The sequence below is a fragment of the Centroberyx gerrardi genome, chromosome 3, assembly GCF_048128805.1.
Source record: "Centroberyx gerrardi isolate f3 chromosome 3, fCenGer3.hap1.cur.20231027, whole genome shotgun sequence".
NCBI lineage: Eukaryota > Metazoa > Chordata > Actinopteri > Beryciformes > Berycidae > Centroberyx > Centroberyx gerrardi.
The window spans coordinates 3,890,333-3,904,397 of NC_135999.1; the positions used below are offsets into that span (position 1 = coordinate 3,890,333).

Genomic DNA, 14,065 nt, shown 5'->3' on the forward strand with positions numbered 1-14,065 from the left:
TCAGCTTTTAAACAACGTCATGAACAAAGTCATGACCCACAGACTTGATCAGTACACATCCAACTTTATTGCTGTGCAGGTACTGACAGGCTTCGGAGTTTTTTAGGTTGTTCATAGCCTCACCATCGCCAGCAACTGAATCAATGAAATAGCTAAAAATGCTACCGTATGTTATCCTTGGCCACTTTATCATGTCATCCTCCCATCCCTCGATAGAAGAGGGAAGAGGTAAGACGACATCACCCCGTCTGAGCGATGTTTTTGAGTGCTCCCACATCGTCAAATTTAGCATTTAAGCTAGCAATAAGAATGAAGCCGGTCGATGTTTACAGCGGAAGTCCTTCCCATATTTTGCGCAAGGCATCATGGGAGTTAGGAATATTGTGGATAGCATTTGCTCACAATCCAAAGTACAACTACCAAACATGAACGCCATAACAAAGCCATAACAAAATTCAACCAATTTGAGTACGTCTGTCCATAAGCATATACTTTAGTTAAATGTTTGATGCAACAATGTCATAAAACCAGCAGTAAAAAAATATATTTAACTCACCAGTGCCATTCACTTTAAGACAAAATCCATCCTCATGTCCTTTTGGATAAATTGTTCAATGACCCGGTCATAAAGTTGATATTTTTCGCTTTCAAATCCAAAAGGAGTTCCTTTTCCTTATAGTTCCCAGTTGCTAAAATGCCATAGCATCCAGATTTTCGGGTGTTGGACATCCTTTTTTAACTATCTCTAGCTTTTCACTAAAGGTTCACCTGCAGAAAGGTGACAATAATAAATCCACGACGATGTCAGACTTTTCTCCATTTGCTGCCATTTTCACTACGCTAGCTAAACCGCGCGCTGAGATGGCGATTGCGTTCAGCTAACAGACACTGCACGGCGGTGACGCAATAGGGCATTCGAGAATACCCAATACTAGGGGGGGCGCCCTCCCCGCAGGGGTTAGGGCCAGGCCAACGGGTAGGTCCAAGTCCAGGTGAGCTGCTTTGAGGCGGTCCACAGAAACGTGCTCCGGCTTGCCGCCGACGTCCACCACGAAGTGCTTGTCCCCAGTCTCCAGGACGCGGAACGGGCCGTCATAGGGAGGTTGCAGGGGCCCACGGTGGGCGTCGTGGCGGATGAAAACGTACCCTGCCGACTGCAGACTTGTGGGGACGTGAGACCGTGGGATGCCGTGATGCGAAGTGGGGACCGGTGCGAAAACACTGGCGTTGTCCCGGAGCGTGGCCCGTTGGCGGGCTGCAGACCAGGGAGCCGTGGTGTTAGGGACGAAATCCCCTGGGACCCGCAGCGGCTGGCCGTAAACCAGTTCGGCCGGTTCGTTCCTTCATGGAGCGATGAAACCGCTCGCACAACCCGTTGGCCTGTGGGTGGTATGCGGTGGTGCGGTGGAGCTTCACCCCCAAGCCCTCTGCGACTGCGTTCCAGAGCTCGGACGTAAACTGTGGGCCTCGGTCAGAGGAGAGGTCAGATTGGGTGCCGAACCGGGCGACCCAGGACCCGATGAACACCCGGGCCACCTCGGTGGACGTCGTCGACAACAGCGGGACGGCTTCCGGCCATCGAGTGGTCCTGTCCACCATGGTGAGGAGGTAAGTGAAACCGTGGGAGGGGGGAAGGGGGCCCACCAGGTCCACGTTGACATCGAACCTCCTTTCGGGCACCGGGAACTGTGCCAGGGGGGCTTTGGTGTGGCGATGCACTTTAGAGCGCTGGCACTCCATGCAGGTGCCAGCCCAGTCTCTCACATCTTTTTTAAGCCCGTGCCAGACGAGCCTGGCCGCCACCAGCTTTATAGATGGCTTTTTGCCCGGGTGGGAGAGGCCATGGACGACGTCGAACACATGCCGTCTCCACCCAGAGGGAACGACGGGCCGGGGCTGACCCATGGAGACGTCGCACAGGAGTGTGGTGCCGGCGTCGTCGAAAACCATGTCCTCCAGCTGCAGCCCTGTTGCAGCCGTCCTGTAAGCCTGCACGTCCGGGTCGGCGGCCTGATCAGCCACCATGCGAGCGTAGTCAAGTCCCAAGTGAACGGCCCCCACGATGGCCCGGGAGAGGCAGTCGGCGACAAGGTTGGCTTTGCCAGCGACATGCCGTATGTCGGTGGTGAACTCCGAAATGTAGGAGAGCTGCCGCTGTTGGCGGGCGGACCACGGTTCGTCAGCGGTTTGTGGTCCACAAACGCCGGGAACTGGCGGCCCTCCAGCAGGAAACGGAAATGTCGAATGGCGAGGAAGAGGCCGAGGAGCTCCCGATCAAAGGTGCTGTACTTCCGTTCACTGGGGCGTAACTTGCAGCTGAAGAAAGCGAGCGGTTGCCAGGCACCGCCCACCCACTGCTCGTGCACCGCGCCAACGGCATAATCCGAAGCGTCTGTGGTGATGGCGATCGGGGGCCGTGGGTGATGAGTGCGCCAGCATTGCGGCATTAGCCAGAGCAGTCTTAGCGTCCGTAAACGCCTTGTCCCTCTCCGCGGACCAGTCCACCGCGTGTTTGGGGGCCTTGCCTTTCAGAGCCTCGTACAGGGGTCGCATGAGTCGAGCAGCTTAGGGGATAAAGCGGTGGTAAAAGTTCACCGTGCCGAGGAACTCCTGCAGGGACTTGATCGTGAGCGGGCGCAAGAAGTTTGTGACGGCGTCCACCTTCGATGGGAGGGGGACTGCCCCGTCTTTGGTGATGCGGTGACCAAGGAAGTCGATGGTGGTCAGCCCCAACTGGCACTTGGCTGGGTTGACGATCAGCCCGTGCTGGCTGAGCCGCTCGAAGAGAGTCCGAAGGTGGGACAGGTGTTCCGCTTTGGAGGTGCTGGCGACGAGGATGTCGTCCAGATAGACGAAAAGGAAAGGCAGGTCCCGTAGCACCGAGTCCATGAGGCGCTGGAAGGTCTGTGCGGCGTTCTTAAGGCCGAACGGCATGCGCAAGAACTCGAACAGTGCCCGTCCAGCGGGTGGACGGGCACCTGGTGGTATCCACGAACGAGGTCCACTTTGGAAAAGATGACTTTCCCCACCAGGTGGGCGGAAAAGTCCTGGATGTGCGGAACCAGGTAGCGGTCCGGCGTCGACACGTTGTTGAGACAGTGGTAATCACCGCACGGGCACCACCCGCCGTTGGGCTTCGGGGCGATGTGGAGGGGTGAAGCCCACGGGCTGTTGGAGCAGCGAATGATGCCGAGGCGCTCCATAGTCTCGAACTCCGTCCTGGCGATGGCGAGCTTGGCTGGGTCGAGGCACCGGGCCCGGGTGTAGACCGGGGGGGCGGTGGTGGCGATGTGGTGTTCCACCCCGTGCTTGACAGTGGATGACGAAAAGGTGGGCTGCGTGAGGTCCGGGAACTCGGCGAGAAGACGGAGAAACTCGTCCACGGCGGAGAGCATGCTAGACAGTCTGATGGAGTCTGCTCCGCTGAGTGTACACGCGTATGAACTGAAGGTGACAGCGTCGATCAAGCGGCGGTGTTTGACATCCACCAGGAGTCCATAGGCGCATAGGAAATCCGTGCTGAGGAGGGAGACGGTCACGTTCGCCGTGACAAAGTCCCAGCCAAATCGCTGTCCGCCGAAACACAGCGGCACGTATCTCGTGCCGTAGGTGCGGATGGGGCTGCCGTTAGTGGCTTCCATGGGGGGGCCGTGTCCGCCGGCCAGGATGTCCACTCCCGATGCAGGCAGGACACTCCTCTGCGCGCCCGTGTCACACGGGAAACGCTGTCCGGAGAGGGTGTCCTGGATGAACAGCAGCCTGCCTGTTCGGCCGACGCTCAGGGCAACTACTGAGCGCCGGCACCGGCGTTTCCCGCCACGCTGAAGCTGTATGGCGATTGGCACCGCTTGGCTTTGGGCCCAAACTTTGGAAGCGCGAACTGCGCTTCCGTCTGGGTGAACCAGGCTGAGGCCGACGATTCCCAGAACTCCGGCAGTTTGAGGGAAACTGCGTTAGTCACCATGTTCGTGAAGAGCTGTCACTGGAAACGTCCAGCAGACAAACATCGGGGTCACCAGTGTAGAAGTGGCAGGAATGTGGAGACGGACAACTTCTCTTGTTGACTACACCAACTCGTGTGTCATTTATTTGAAACCAGCAGAGCAAGACAATTTACATCGCACCGCCCAAAAACACAACAACCCTACATCGAGCTGACGTCACTCAGAAAACCAGACTTTCTTTAAGGGACCGTGTCTCCTTAACCCTGAGAAGCACACAATATAACTGTGTGTGTTAAACATACCCAAACCACAGATTATGGTGAATAATGTCCATATAGTCCGCCACAACAGTATAAATAACAGCTCTATAAATATAGCAATATAAATAACAGATCTATAAATATAACAATATAAATAGCATCTCTATGAATATAATATAATAAATAGTAATAAATATGTACGTAATAAATAAAAACATTTTTTATAGATTTAATAGATTAAAAATGTATAAGTGAGTGAGTGAGTGAGTTAATTGTCCATGTCCTCAAATTCTGCTTCATAAAGAAGCTAAGAAGCTGTTGAATTTGAACCTTTACCTGAGCTCGCTTTCTCAGGCGTAAGCGCCTGAGGGGACCAAGGAGACTCAGGACATAGTGTTCATCATCATCCGGTTCCTCGTTAAGGGCAGCCAGAACACCTTGCTGGTACTCCGAAATTTGTGGCATGCGCTCTGCCTGCTTTTTGGAGGTGGTGTGATGCTTTGGTGCGACATGGGGTGTGGAAGACTGGAGCTGAGGCTGAAGCTGCGGCCAAGGCTGCGGCTGAGACTGGAGCTGGAGCTGAAGCTGGGACTGTGGCTGAGGCTGAAGGTCTTCTATGGTGGGGCTATCATCATCCCACTCCTAATGTATCAATGAATGACAAAACAGATTTGATATAAAAAATGTTTTAAAGAAACTCAATTCAATATTAATTATATCAATACCTAGATATATTTATCCTCTGAGAGCCATTTCTGATAGCTGTCACATCCATTTGGTTTCTAGTAATTATTTTTCCTTTACTAACCTCATCTGTCATCAAAGAATTAAACAGTGCTTCAGCACTGCTCTCTCCCTCCTCCCACATCATGTTGCTGCTGGTGGGCCTCTCTTTTACATATGGCTCAAGAAAGCTTAAAATGGACATAAATTTCCATTTCTTCTTCTGTCGCCCTCCTTTAGCTCCTGATCTTGTATTGTATTGTATACTTCCATTTTGCCCTGCACTGGCTCTCTGTCATTGTAAAACCAAACCAGAGCAGTAGTTCTAGCTGAGACGTTTCAGGTTAACCAGAACCAGAACACTTACTTCAGTCCGTGTCGACGTCGATATGAATCCAATTCTGGACACTTACTTGTATTCATATACTCAATATTAACCCGATATTAACCCCTTCTGTACCTTCACAATGTTACAGATACATGTAAGAAGTGCAGGCTATGTACTCAAGCCTCTTATTTTTCCATTTATCAGCCAATACCGATTCTCTACATGCAGTATCCCGCTTCTTGTTTGTGACTAAGTTCGTAACTTAAAGTTTTTATATGCTTAAATGTGTATAGATATTTATGAAATTTGATACCTAGCTTCTGAAATATGTATGAATTTACGTCACTTACCTTTCGGTTGGGAACATGCCGAGAAGGGTCTAGCTGCAGCCTGCAGGCTCCCTACAAGACACGCCCCCACATGCTACGTCAGTACAAGAAACGCCCCCTCATCGCGACAGCTTTTCGGCAGGCGGGTATTTCAAACTCGTGGCAGAGGAGATCGCTAGAAGCTAACTGGCTATCAAAAGACCGCTGATTCTATGCTATTTGGTTAGCAACTTAACGCAGCTAAGTTGACTCTGATGCTATGCTATGTGGTTAGCGAGCTATATCAATGGCAAGTTGAAAAACAATTGTTTTCATAGGAAATTATATGTTTTTCTTCTGCAAAGTTCTTCTGCAAAGTAAAGCTGCGTGAAACTAGCCACAACAAGGAAACTCATTTCTGCAGTCAGAAACAGCCCACATCGTCCTCTTAAACATTTTGCTACATTATGAACTATTAGTTACAGAGATTTCACGATTCACAACTGTGTTTTTAGTGCCAGCCTCGTAGGGGCTTTTATTCTGAAAAGGAAATGCGCTTCGGCGACAAAACTGGTTTTGGCCTGTTTCGCGGAACTGCAAAGTTCCACTGTCCAACCCATTTCGGCCACCATATTCTCAGGGGCGTTTCTTGTACTGACGTAGCCGGTGGGGGCGTTTCTTGTACTGACGTAGTCGTGGGGGCGTGTCTTGTAGCGAGTCTGCAGGCTGCAGATAGACCTACTTGAACATGCCGGGTAAACACCAGAAATTACGCAAGTGACCGGAATTGGATACAGTGTCCGGAATTGGATACAGTTCCACTAAGTTTTAGTAGTCTAATTAGCTAACTACCTGACACTTGGGATGACAATGGGACGTTTCAAGTTTATGAAACGGAAGAGATAGTTTGTTAACACTTATTATCGATTAGGCCATGTTATGAATGGAACTCTTCATCTATGAGTAACGGTTAGGTGAGCTAGCTCTTTGCAAACAAGATAGCTAGGCTAACATAAACGTTAGCTACAGAACGGGGACAACCGTTGGTCCTCTCTGCAGCTTGACACTCACCAGATATTCCCATGGCGAAGGCTATGTTCCTCCAGGCTGCTTTCTTTTAGGGATGGGCATTTCAAGCAAAAATACTATTCGATATTCACTGGGAACTATTCGACCATTCTTCGAAGATCATATGAGCATGGGTTTTCACTGACAAGCATGATTAGTTGCTCCATGTTTGTGTGTTGTAGTTAAATCTTGACAGCTGGATGCCAGTTCCTGATACGCCTCTCTGGTCCCGCCCCTGCTTCATCCTCATTGGTTGGTAGAACTCTGAAGTGACATTGATGAGCGGTGCGCTTCAGAAAAGTTGAAATTGTTTCAACTCGAGAACAGGTTCAGCACGCACGCCGCTCAGCGCTAAAAAGAGGTGAAGTACCTGTTTTGGGTCGTAAGCACTGAAAGTGCAGCTTTTCCATAAGAAGTAATGAAATAACAGCACCAGCGTTTTTTTCACAGGTCTTTGGTGGACACGGGGCCTTATCCATTAGCTCAAGAGAATAGCAGCTGCTTTGAAAAAAGGACCATAGATGGAAAAAAAGGCTAGGGTACAAGGCTGTGTACATATGGGCCTTAGGGGGTAAATAAACTACTCATCCCAGAGAGATAGAAGCATGGCAGAGCGATGGCAGAGCTGGAAAAGAAAAAGAAACCTGAATGTCTTCTCAGTCTTTTTTCCATGTAAATTGCAGCACAAACCACAATTGCTGCAAGCCATATGGGCTGCACGTTTACTTTTGGTATCAAAATATTGTGGAAAAATACATTGTGAGTGCAAGTGCAGATCGCATTCTCGTGAGAGAACTACGGTCGCTTATTCTCAGTCTTTTGTATATGGTCTATTGTGTTTTGATTTGTATGAGGCGCGGAAGTGGGATTCGAAACCTCGCGCAAGAGGGAATCTTTTTTGGTATAATTACTGTAATCACTTCATTTTAATTAATCTTTTCTTTTCTTTTTTTTCTCTTTTTTTCTGTTTTCTCTCTTTATTCCTTAGCTCTTCTTTTCCTTTTCTTTTCGGTTTCTTTTAATATTCTTTTACTTATCTTCTACTTTTCCCCCTATTTTATTTAACAGTACTACTTTACCTATTGATTTCTTTATATTGTTTTGTTCTTTTTAACTCTTCTTTGGGTTTCATTACACTATATTGTAATTATGTATGATTGTTATTAAGGGAGACACTCCACAAGCCCTTTGGGGTTTCTTTGGTCTTCCTTGCACATGCTCTTTATGATGTTGGTATACATTATGGATATTTTGTTTGAATTACTCTTTTGTGCTAAATAAAGAAAATTAAAAAAATGAAAGTAGTGTATCGTGGAGAGTAGGATGAAAACCTCGGGCAGAGTGAACTGGCAAGAAATCTTGCCTGATGGAATGAGAGCACAAACTTCGCGCAGCGCTGGTCAAATGGTTCCGCGGAGTCAATCATAAAGCTCGCGCAGAGCCAAACGGAATATCAAGCCATGCGCAGAGCCAGTTCAATAAGCACGTGCAGCGCCGGTCCAAATAAGTGCGCAACCATTGGACCAGTCTTGCGCAAAGTTTGTGCTCTCATTCCATCGGGCAAGATTTCTCAGTTCACTCTGCACAAGGTTTTCGCGATACAAAAATTTCATTCCCTCTTGCGCAAGGTTTTTAATCCCTTTTGGCCACTTCCGTGCCTCATAGATTTGTGCTACTCAAAGACAGCGGTTGTTGGTGTGTGCATCACAAGAGACTGAAAATCGGCAAATTCCTGTTGTTAAATTGTGCGGTGCTCAATCTTTTTCATTGTCGCTTATGATTGGAAAAATCTTTTAATGTGTCCCCAGCTTTAGTCAAAACTCTGGCAGCAGCATTCTGAATGACCAGATTATTTTTTGCCCCTGATTGAGACAGCTCAAAAGCCTCTAGCATGCTTGTCAACTCTCTAGCATGGTTATCATTTGGATTATCGATGTGAATTTTAAGTCACCTGATACAGATAGAGAATCAAAATTTGTGTCAGCTTTTTCTGTCAGCTCTAAAAACATTTAAAAAAAAATTAAATTCTGAGGTGCAGATTCAATAAGACAGTTCATACAATGTGACCATGTTGTATGTTGATGTACTGTTTAAATGTACCATTTAAATGCCAATAAAGAAAATAAACATGATCACATTGTATGATTTATTGTCCAATTACACCCGCTTCACTTTACAGGTCCGGTACCATGTAAATACATAGGAATTACTTTTGAATTGTAGAAAATAGACACGCTTCACTTTACAGGTCCGGTACCATGTAAATACATATGAACGCAAATATGTTGTTGTATAATTATTAGCCACGTTACTGTGTAATAGTTTTTATTGTTAACGTCTAATTAGAAATAGTTCATACATTGTTAGGGACCTGTAAAATGAAGGGTTACCCCAGGTGTTAGTGGTATTGTCACATAATCCAGTTCATGGTGGAGGAACGTAATCTTCACATAATTTGTGTCCAGAACAGGTAGTCTGCATTTCACACTTAGAGTTCATTTGACAAAATTTGATGAGATTATGTTGTCAGATACAGTCTCATTCTATGGTAGGGAATGATCCAATACCTATGTTGAGATACTCCCTTAACTGTCTGTTAGAGAAGCACCCAGCTGCAGCCTGCAGAACGGGGCGGGGATACAGATCGGGGCGGGGCTGATCGGGGCGGAGCTACAGGTCGACCGCTAAACCAATGAAATCGTCCGCTAAAACAACGAAGTCGACTGCTAAACCAATGAAATCATCAATGGGCAGGATTACAGGTTCGATCTGTAGCTAACGTTAGCAGCTAGCGATCTGTAGCTAACATTAGCAACTAGTGAGCCAGTAATGATAGCCTTGATGTTAACTATGCTTGTCGGTTGTGCATTGTGATGATTTGAATAGTGAGTACTGTAGTGAGTGAAAAGTAATGTTCTCTCTCTCTCTCTCTCTCTCTCTCTCTCTCTACACACATTTAAAATATTTATTTATGTCCACATAAATACAAGCATACAAAGGACATAAACACTATTAATGCAATCAGATATTGAGTCAGTCAGTTACATAGGTGCCTGATTGGCAGCCACATTGTTGCATACACACAGGATGAAAACAGTGGCAGGTCGAAGGATAACAGACAGAATCCACTTCAAGGGTATAAAAAGCAACGCCTTCTCCATATTGAGCGGCTACCAATGATAGCAGATACTGAACAATACCTCGCTAACTGCTTGGCCCTTCTCTTAGGGAGACCAGCCATCTGAAGGCCCCTCACAACTAGCTTGTGCACACACACACACACACACACAGTGTGAATTGTACTGTCTTTGTCATTTGAAAAAATTTGAAAAGGTAATAAATATATTTCACCATAAAAACATTTTATTTTAATTGCTGGTGTTATTGACTTTTCTTACATGCAACAGGGTGTTTGTGAATATATGTACGGTAGGAAACTAAATTGAATAACTACCGCTAACTAAACAAACCACTACCCTCCCTCGTTTCCATAGTGGATTCTCAGTTTAGATTACAGGCGATCTGTAGTCCCGCCCTGTTTCGACTTCTAAACCAATGAAATCATCAATGGGCGGGATTACAGGTTCGCTCTGTAGCCCCGCCCCGTTCCACAGGCTGCAGCTAGGTATATTTGGTCTGTTATGCAACAGACAGCCAGTTTCCATTTTGCAGCCTGTTTCCTGGATGTTGTACCTCTTGCGTATTTGTTTATATCAACACTGTACAAGGTGATAAGAGCAGGCGAGGCTATCAGCACATCTTTTCAACTCTCCACTTCTGTGCTGCTTGGTCAGGTCTCCAGACACTGCAGAACTCCACATCAGGTTTGAATGCATTATTTGAGTTTGTGTAACTTTGGTTTAAAGTGGTGGATTAGACTTATTTTTACATTACCATTATGCATGCCTCACAAATTGTTTCAAAGGCTCAAAGGGAAAAAACACACCATGTAAGATTAACAAAGTGACAAAGTGTTTGGGTATTACATTTATGTAATTCAACCGCACACTGAGTGTGGTTGGACCAACCAGCACCTGATTACAAGTGGCTGTGCACGGGCGTCTTGACTACAGCAACACAATATGTGTGTTTATACCTCTTACAATTAACCTTTCATTTTGTTATCACTTATCACTAATGACTAATCTGTTATTTTGTTCTCTCAACCCCCTTTTTTGTAACTTTTTTGTATGTACGGAGCCCCTAAGGGGACATGGGGGAGTGAAAAAAATACACGGAAGAAAAAATAAAAAATAAGTAGGGGGAGAAAAAAAATGATAGAGGAGAAAAAAATAAATGGATACTTTTGCGTTCTCTCGCAAAAGTATTGCTCTTTCACTTCATCCACAGACCATGTCCAGGAGCTGGACAGCCTGGTCTACTAAACGTATGTGAGAAATCATATGTGTGAAATTATGTTGCATGGAGTTTTAATATCGCTCATGGAAAAAGGAGGAAGGAGATGGAGAGACTTTCACCTGTCTATCAACGCCCTGTTGTACTGGCGTTGTATTTACAATCCTTGTTTGTTTGTTTTTTCCACACTCAATGTTTCTCGGGAGAACGCAATACTTTTGCGAGGGAACGCAAAAGTATCTATTTATTTTTTTCTCCTCTATCATTTTTTTTTCTCCCCCTACTTATGTTTTTTTTTCTTCTGTGTATTTTTTTCCCTCCCCCATGTCCCATTAGAGGGCTCCGTATGAATGTTCGATTGACATTGCCTAAAACACTAATATAACTTTGTTAACAAAAAAAGCAAAGAATGCAGGTTTGGACCTCTAAACACTGTCCCTCTCTCTCTCTCTCTTTCCAGTCTCAAAATGAACAGCACCTCTGCAGAAAATGGCTCCACCAGCATCCTCCTTGACTTTCCACCTCATCTTGCGGAAGTAACCATGGTTGCAGGTTCAGCCAACCTCATCCTAGGTCTTCCTTTAAATGGTTATATCCTGTGGCTGATATTGACCAAAGCCAGTGGGACAATGGCCTCAGAGTTCTTTTCTCTCAACCTAGCTGTGGCTGAGATTTTTTTCTGTTTATCTACTATATTGTATTTTCTTTTTGTGCAGCTCAAGTCAATCGGCTGTTATAAAGCATATATATTCTCTGTTGGCCTTATCTACACGGGTCGTCCTCTGTTCCAGTGCTGTATCTGTGTGGAGCGCTATGTAGGTGTGGTCTACCCTGTGGTCTTTCTCCGGTATAAACCTCTGAGGTACAGAGTGGCCTGTTGTAGTGTTGCCTGGCTGATGGTCCTGGCTTCCTGCATCTATTCTGAGTTTACATTGAATAAATCTGTGTACCTGTACGGGTTCTTCGTCCAGAATTTGCTCCTCTTGGCAGTAATGCTTTTCTGCTGCCTCTCAGTCCTCAGGGCTCTGAAACGCCCCGGGCCAGGGGGAGAGGAGAGGAAGAGGGGCAACAACATGAAGAGAAGGGCTTTTAAAATCATTTTATTGATTATGATTTCCATGGTCATTAACTTCTTGCTGTATTTGACAGCTATTCCACTGCAATGTTGTTTGGAATATCAGGAGTTTCAGGCAGCTACGATCATTTCCACTTGCTTAGCCTTAACAACTGGGTTTGTCCAGCCCCTCCTCTACATCCACAGGGCTGGAAAACTGATCTGCTGCAGGGATCTCTGAGAGAAAAACAACAACTTCTAGGTTTGTTGAAGAAGACAAAACATATTCCCTTAATCTTAAATCTATGCCAAAATGGAGTCTATATCTCCATGTTTTCCCACTGTAGTGTGGTCTGGTTTGTGGTTCTTGGAGGTTGATTTATCTTTACGTTTTTACTTACTTAACATTTCATCTTAAGTAGTGAAACTTTGTTAGAATATAGTGTACTATATGTTCTCATGCTCTTGTTTTTATTGAAACTGCCTGTCAGTGCTGAGGGCTGTGGGGAGGGAAAAGCCAGTGGGAGGGAGCAATGATGTAAAGAGGAGCTTAAATGCCTTCATTTTACTAACTACAGTGAAGGCATCTGCTTTTTTTCTATGATGTAATTTTTTTTCTTCAGATATACATTAAATCTCATTCAGTTCCAGCATGTATGATTTCATTATTTTCTTGCATCCAAGCAGACATATACCAACAACTTACATTTGTACATTGTAGGCTTTGGCATATCCCTTTCAACAAAACAGTTAGCAATATGGCAATTTTGAAATTAAGCAGGTGTTAGCCAAGGAAGCAGTATTATGACACAAAAGTTGCAGACAAACAAAAACATATATACAATTTAAGCAATCACGTAATATTTATATTTCTAGTTAATCATTGTTTAACCAGGAAAGCCTCATTGATATACAAGATCTCTTTTACAAGAGGGACCAAGAAAAGCATCAACATAAAACAATATAAAACAATACCATATAAAACATAAAAACATCAAATAAAAATAACACCAAGCTAGGAGCAACAATAGCTTATAACAAAAGAAATCAGTTGAAGTCCATCAAGTCCATAAAGTCCATACGAACAATCAGTCCAAGCCCAGAGCCCAGAGTCAGCCTCCAAGCTTTTCACCACAGTTTGAAATTCTCCCAGAGAGCTCAGATCACGTCATTTCAAATCAACCTGCAGAGGTCCGTTGCAGGGTATTTAAAGGACTTCTTGCTTGATTCAGTTCACACGTTATGGGCAGAGAGCAAGAACAAGACACTATAACATAAAGTGTAATTCCGAGAAATATAACTGCACAGATAAGAAGGAAGTATACCAAGAGTAGATTTACAGATGAAAATATACCAATGAGTAAGTCTGTGCATGGATAGGGAGGGCCAGTTAACTCTGGCATATAAGGATAATAGATCTTGATAATAGATCCTGAAGCCACAATGCTTCTGTTCATTTGTTGGCCTAGGTGTATGCACTTTATCTGAACATTTTGTGTTTCCGTGATGCAAATGGAATGACCCATTTTCTACATAAATACTGTAATTCTAATTGAACTCAATTGAATTCTAACTCCTCGTTGAGTCAGTAAATATTCTCATTCATATTTTTGTTTCAAGGCAGCCATGAGAAGACCGAAGAAGTCCAGCTGTCTCTCGGAGAAGCCACTTACAAACTGGACTGGCACAGATGAGGTATGTGTCCTCTAGCCTGTATAAATTCACAATGTTACAGTTTCTGTGTATATGATTATCTGTTCATATCCATCTTTTTCACTTTGCAGATCTTGTATAGTTCCATAGAGATCTATCAGGTATGCACCTACTCCTCACCACCCTCAAGACATCAGAGAACAACACTGTCACCTCCAACACGTCCCGGCTCATGGCCTCAGAGTGCTTTCGGAGCATCTTCAGTCTGCAGAACCTCCTCGCTGCAGTGGACCTTTCCTCCAGAAAGTTGAAGCAGGGCTATGCAGTCAGCTTCAAATGCAGCTGACAATAACATGTTTTTTTCTTGTCAA

At 45.4% G+C, this 14,065-nt stretch overlaps 1 protein-coding gene across 1 annotated transcript; it reads left to right on the plus strand.

The window, feature by feature from the left end:
- Positions 1 to 11,460: 11,460 nt before the first annotated feature.
- On the plus strand, positions 11,461 to 14,040 carry LOC144538485 (uncharacterized). Its single transcript, XM_078282635.1, has 2 exons — positions 11,461 to 12,108; positions 13,885 to 14,040. Exons 1-2 carry the CDS (start codon positions 11,530 to 11,532, stop codon positions 14,038 to 14,040), a joined length of 735 nt encoding a protein of 244 aa, XP_078138761.1. The 5' UTR covers positions 11,461 to 11,529.
- Positions 14,041 to 14,065: the final 25 nt, after the last annotated feature.

What these genes read in the sequence shown, in the direction of transcription:
- LOC144538485 (XM_078282635.1), top strand. Translation starts at nt 11,530, where the DNA reads ATGGTTGCAGGTTCAGCCAACCTCATCCTAGGTCTTCCTTTAAATGGT. An exon ending in TATTGATTATGATTTCCATG is followed by an intron (nt 12,109 to 13,884) that starts GTCATTAACTTC and finishes ACCACCCTCAAG; the next exon opens with ACATCAGAGAACAACACTGT.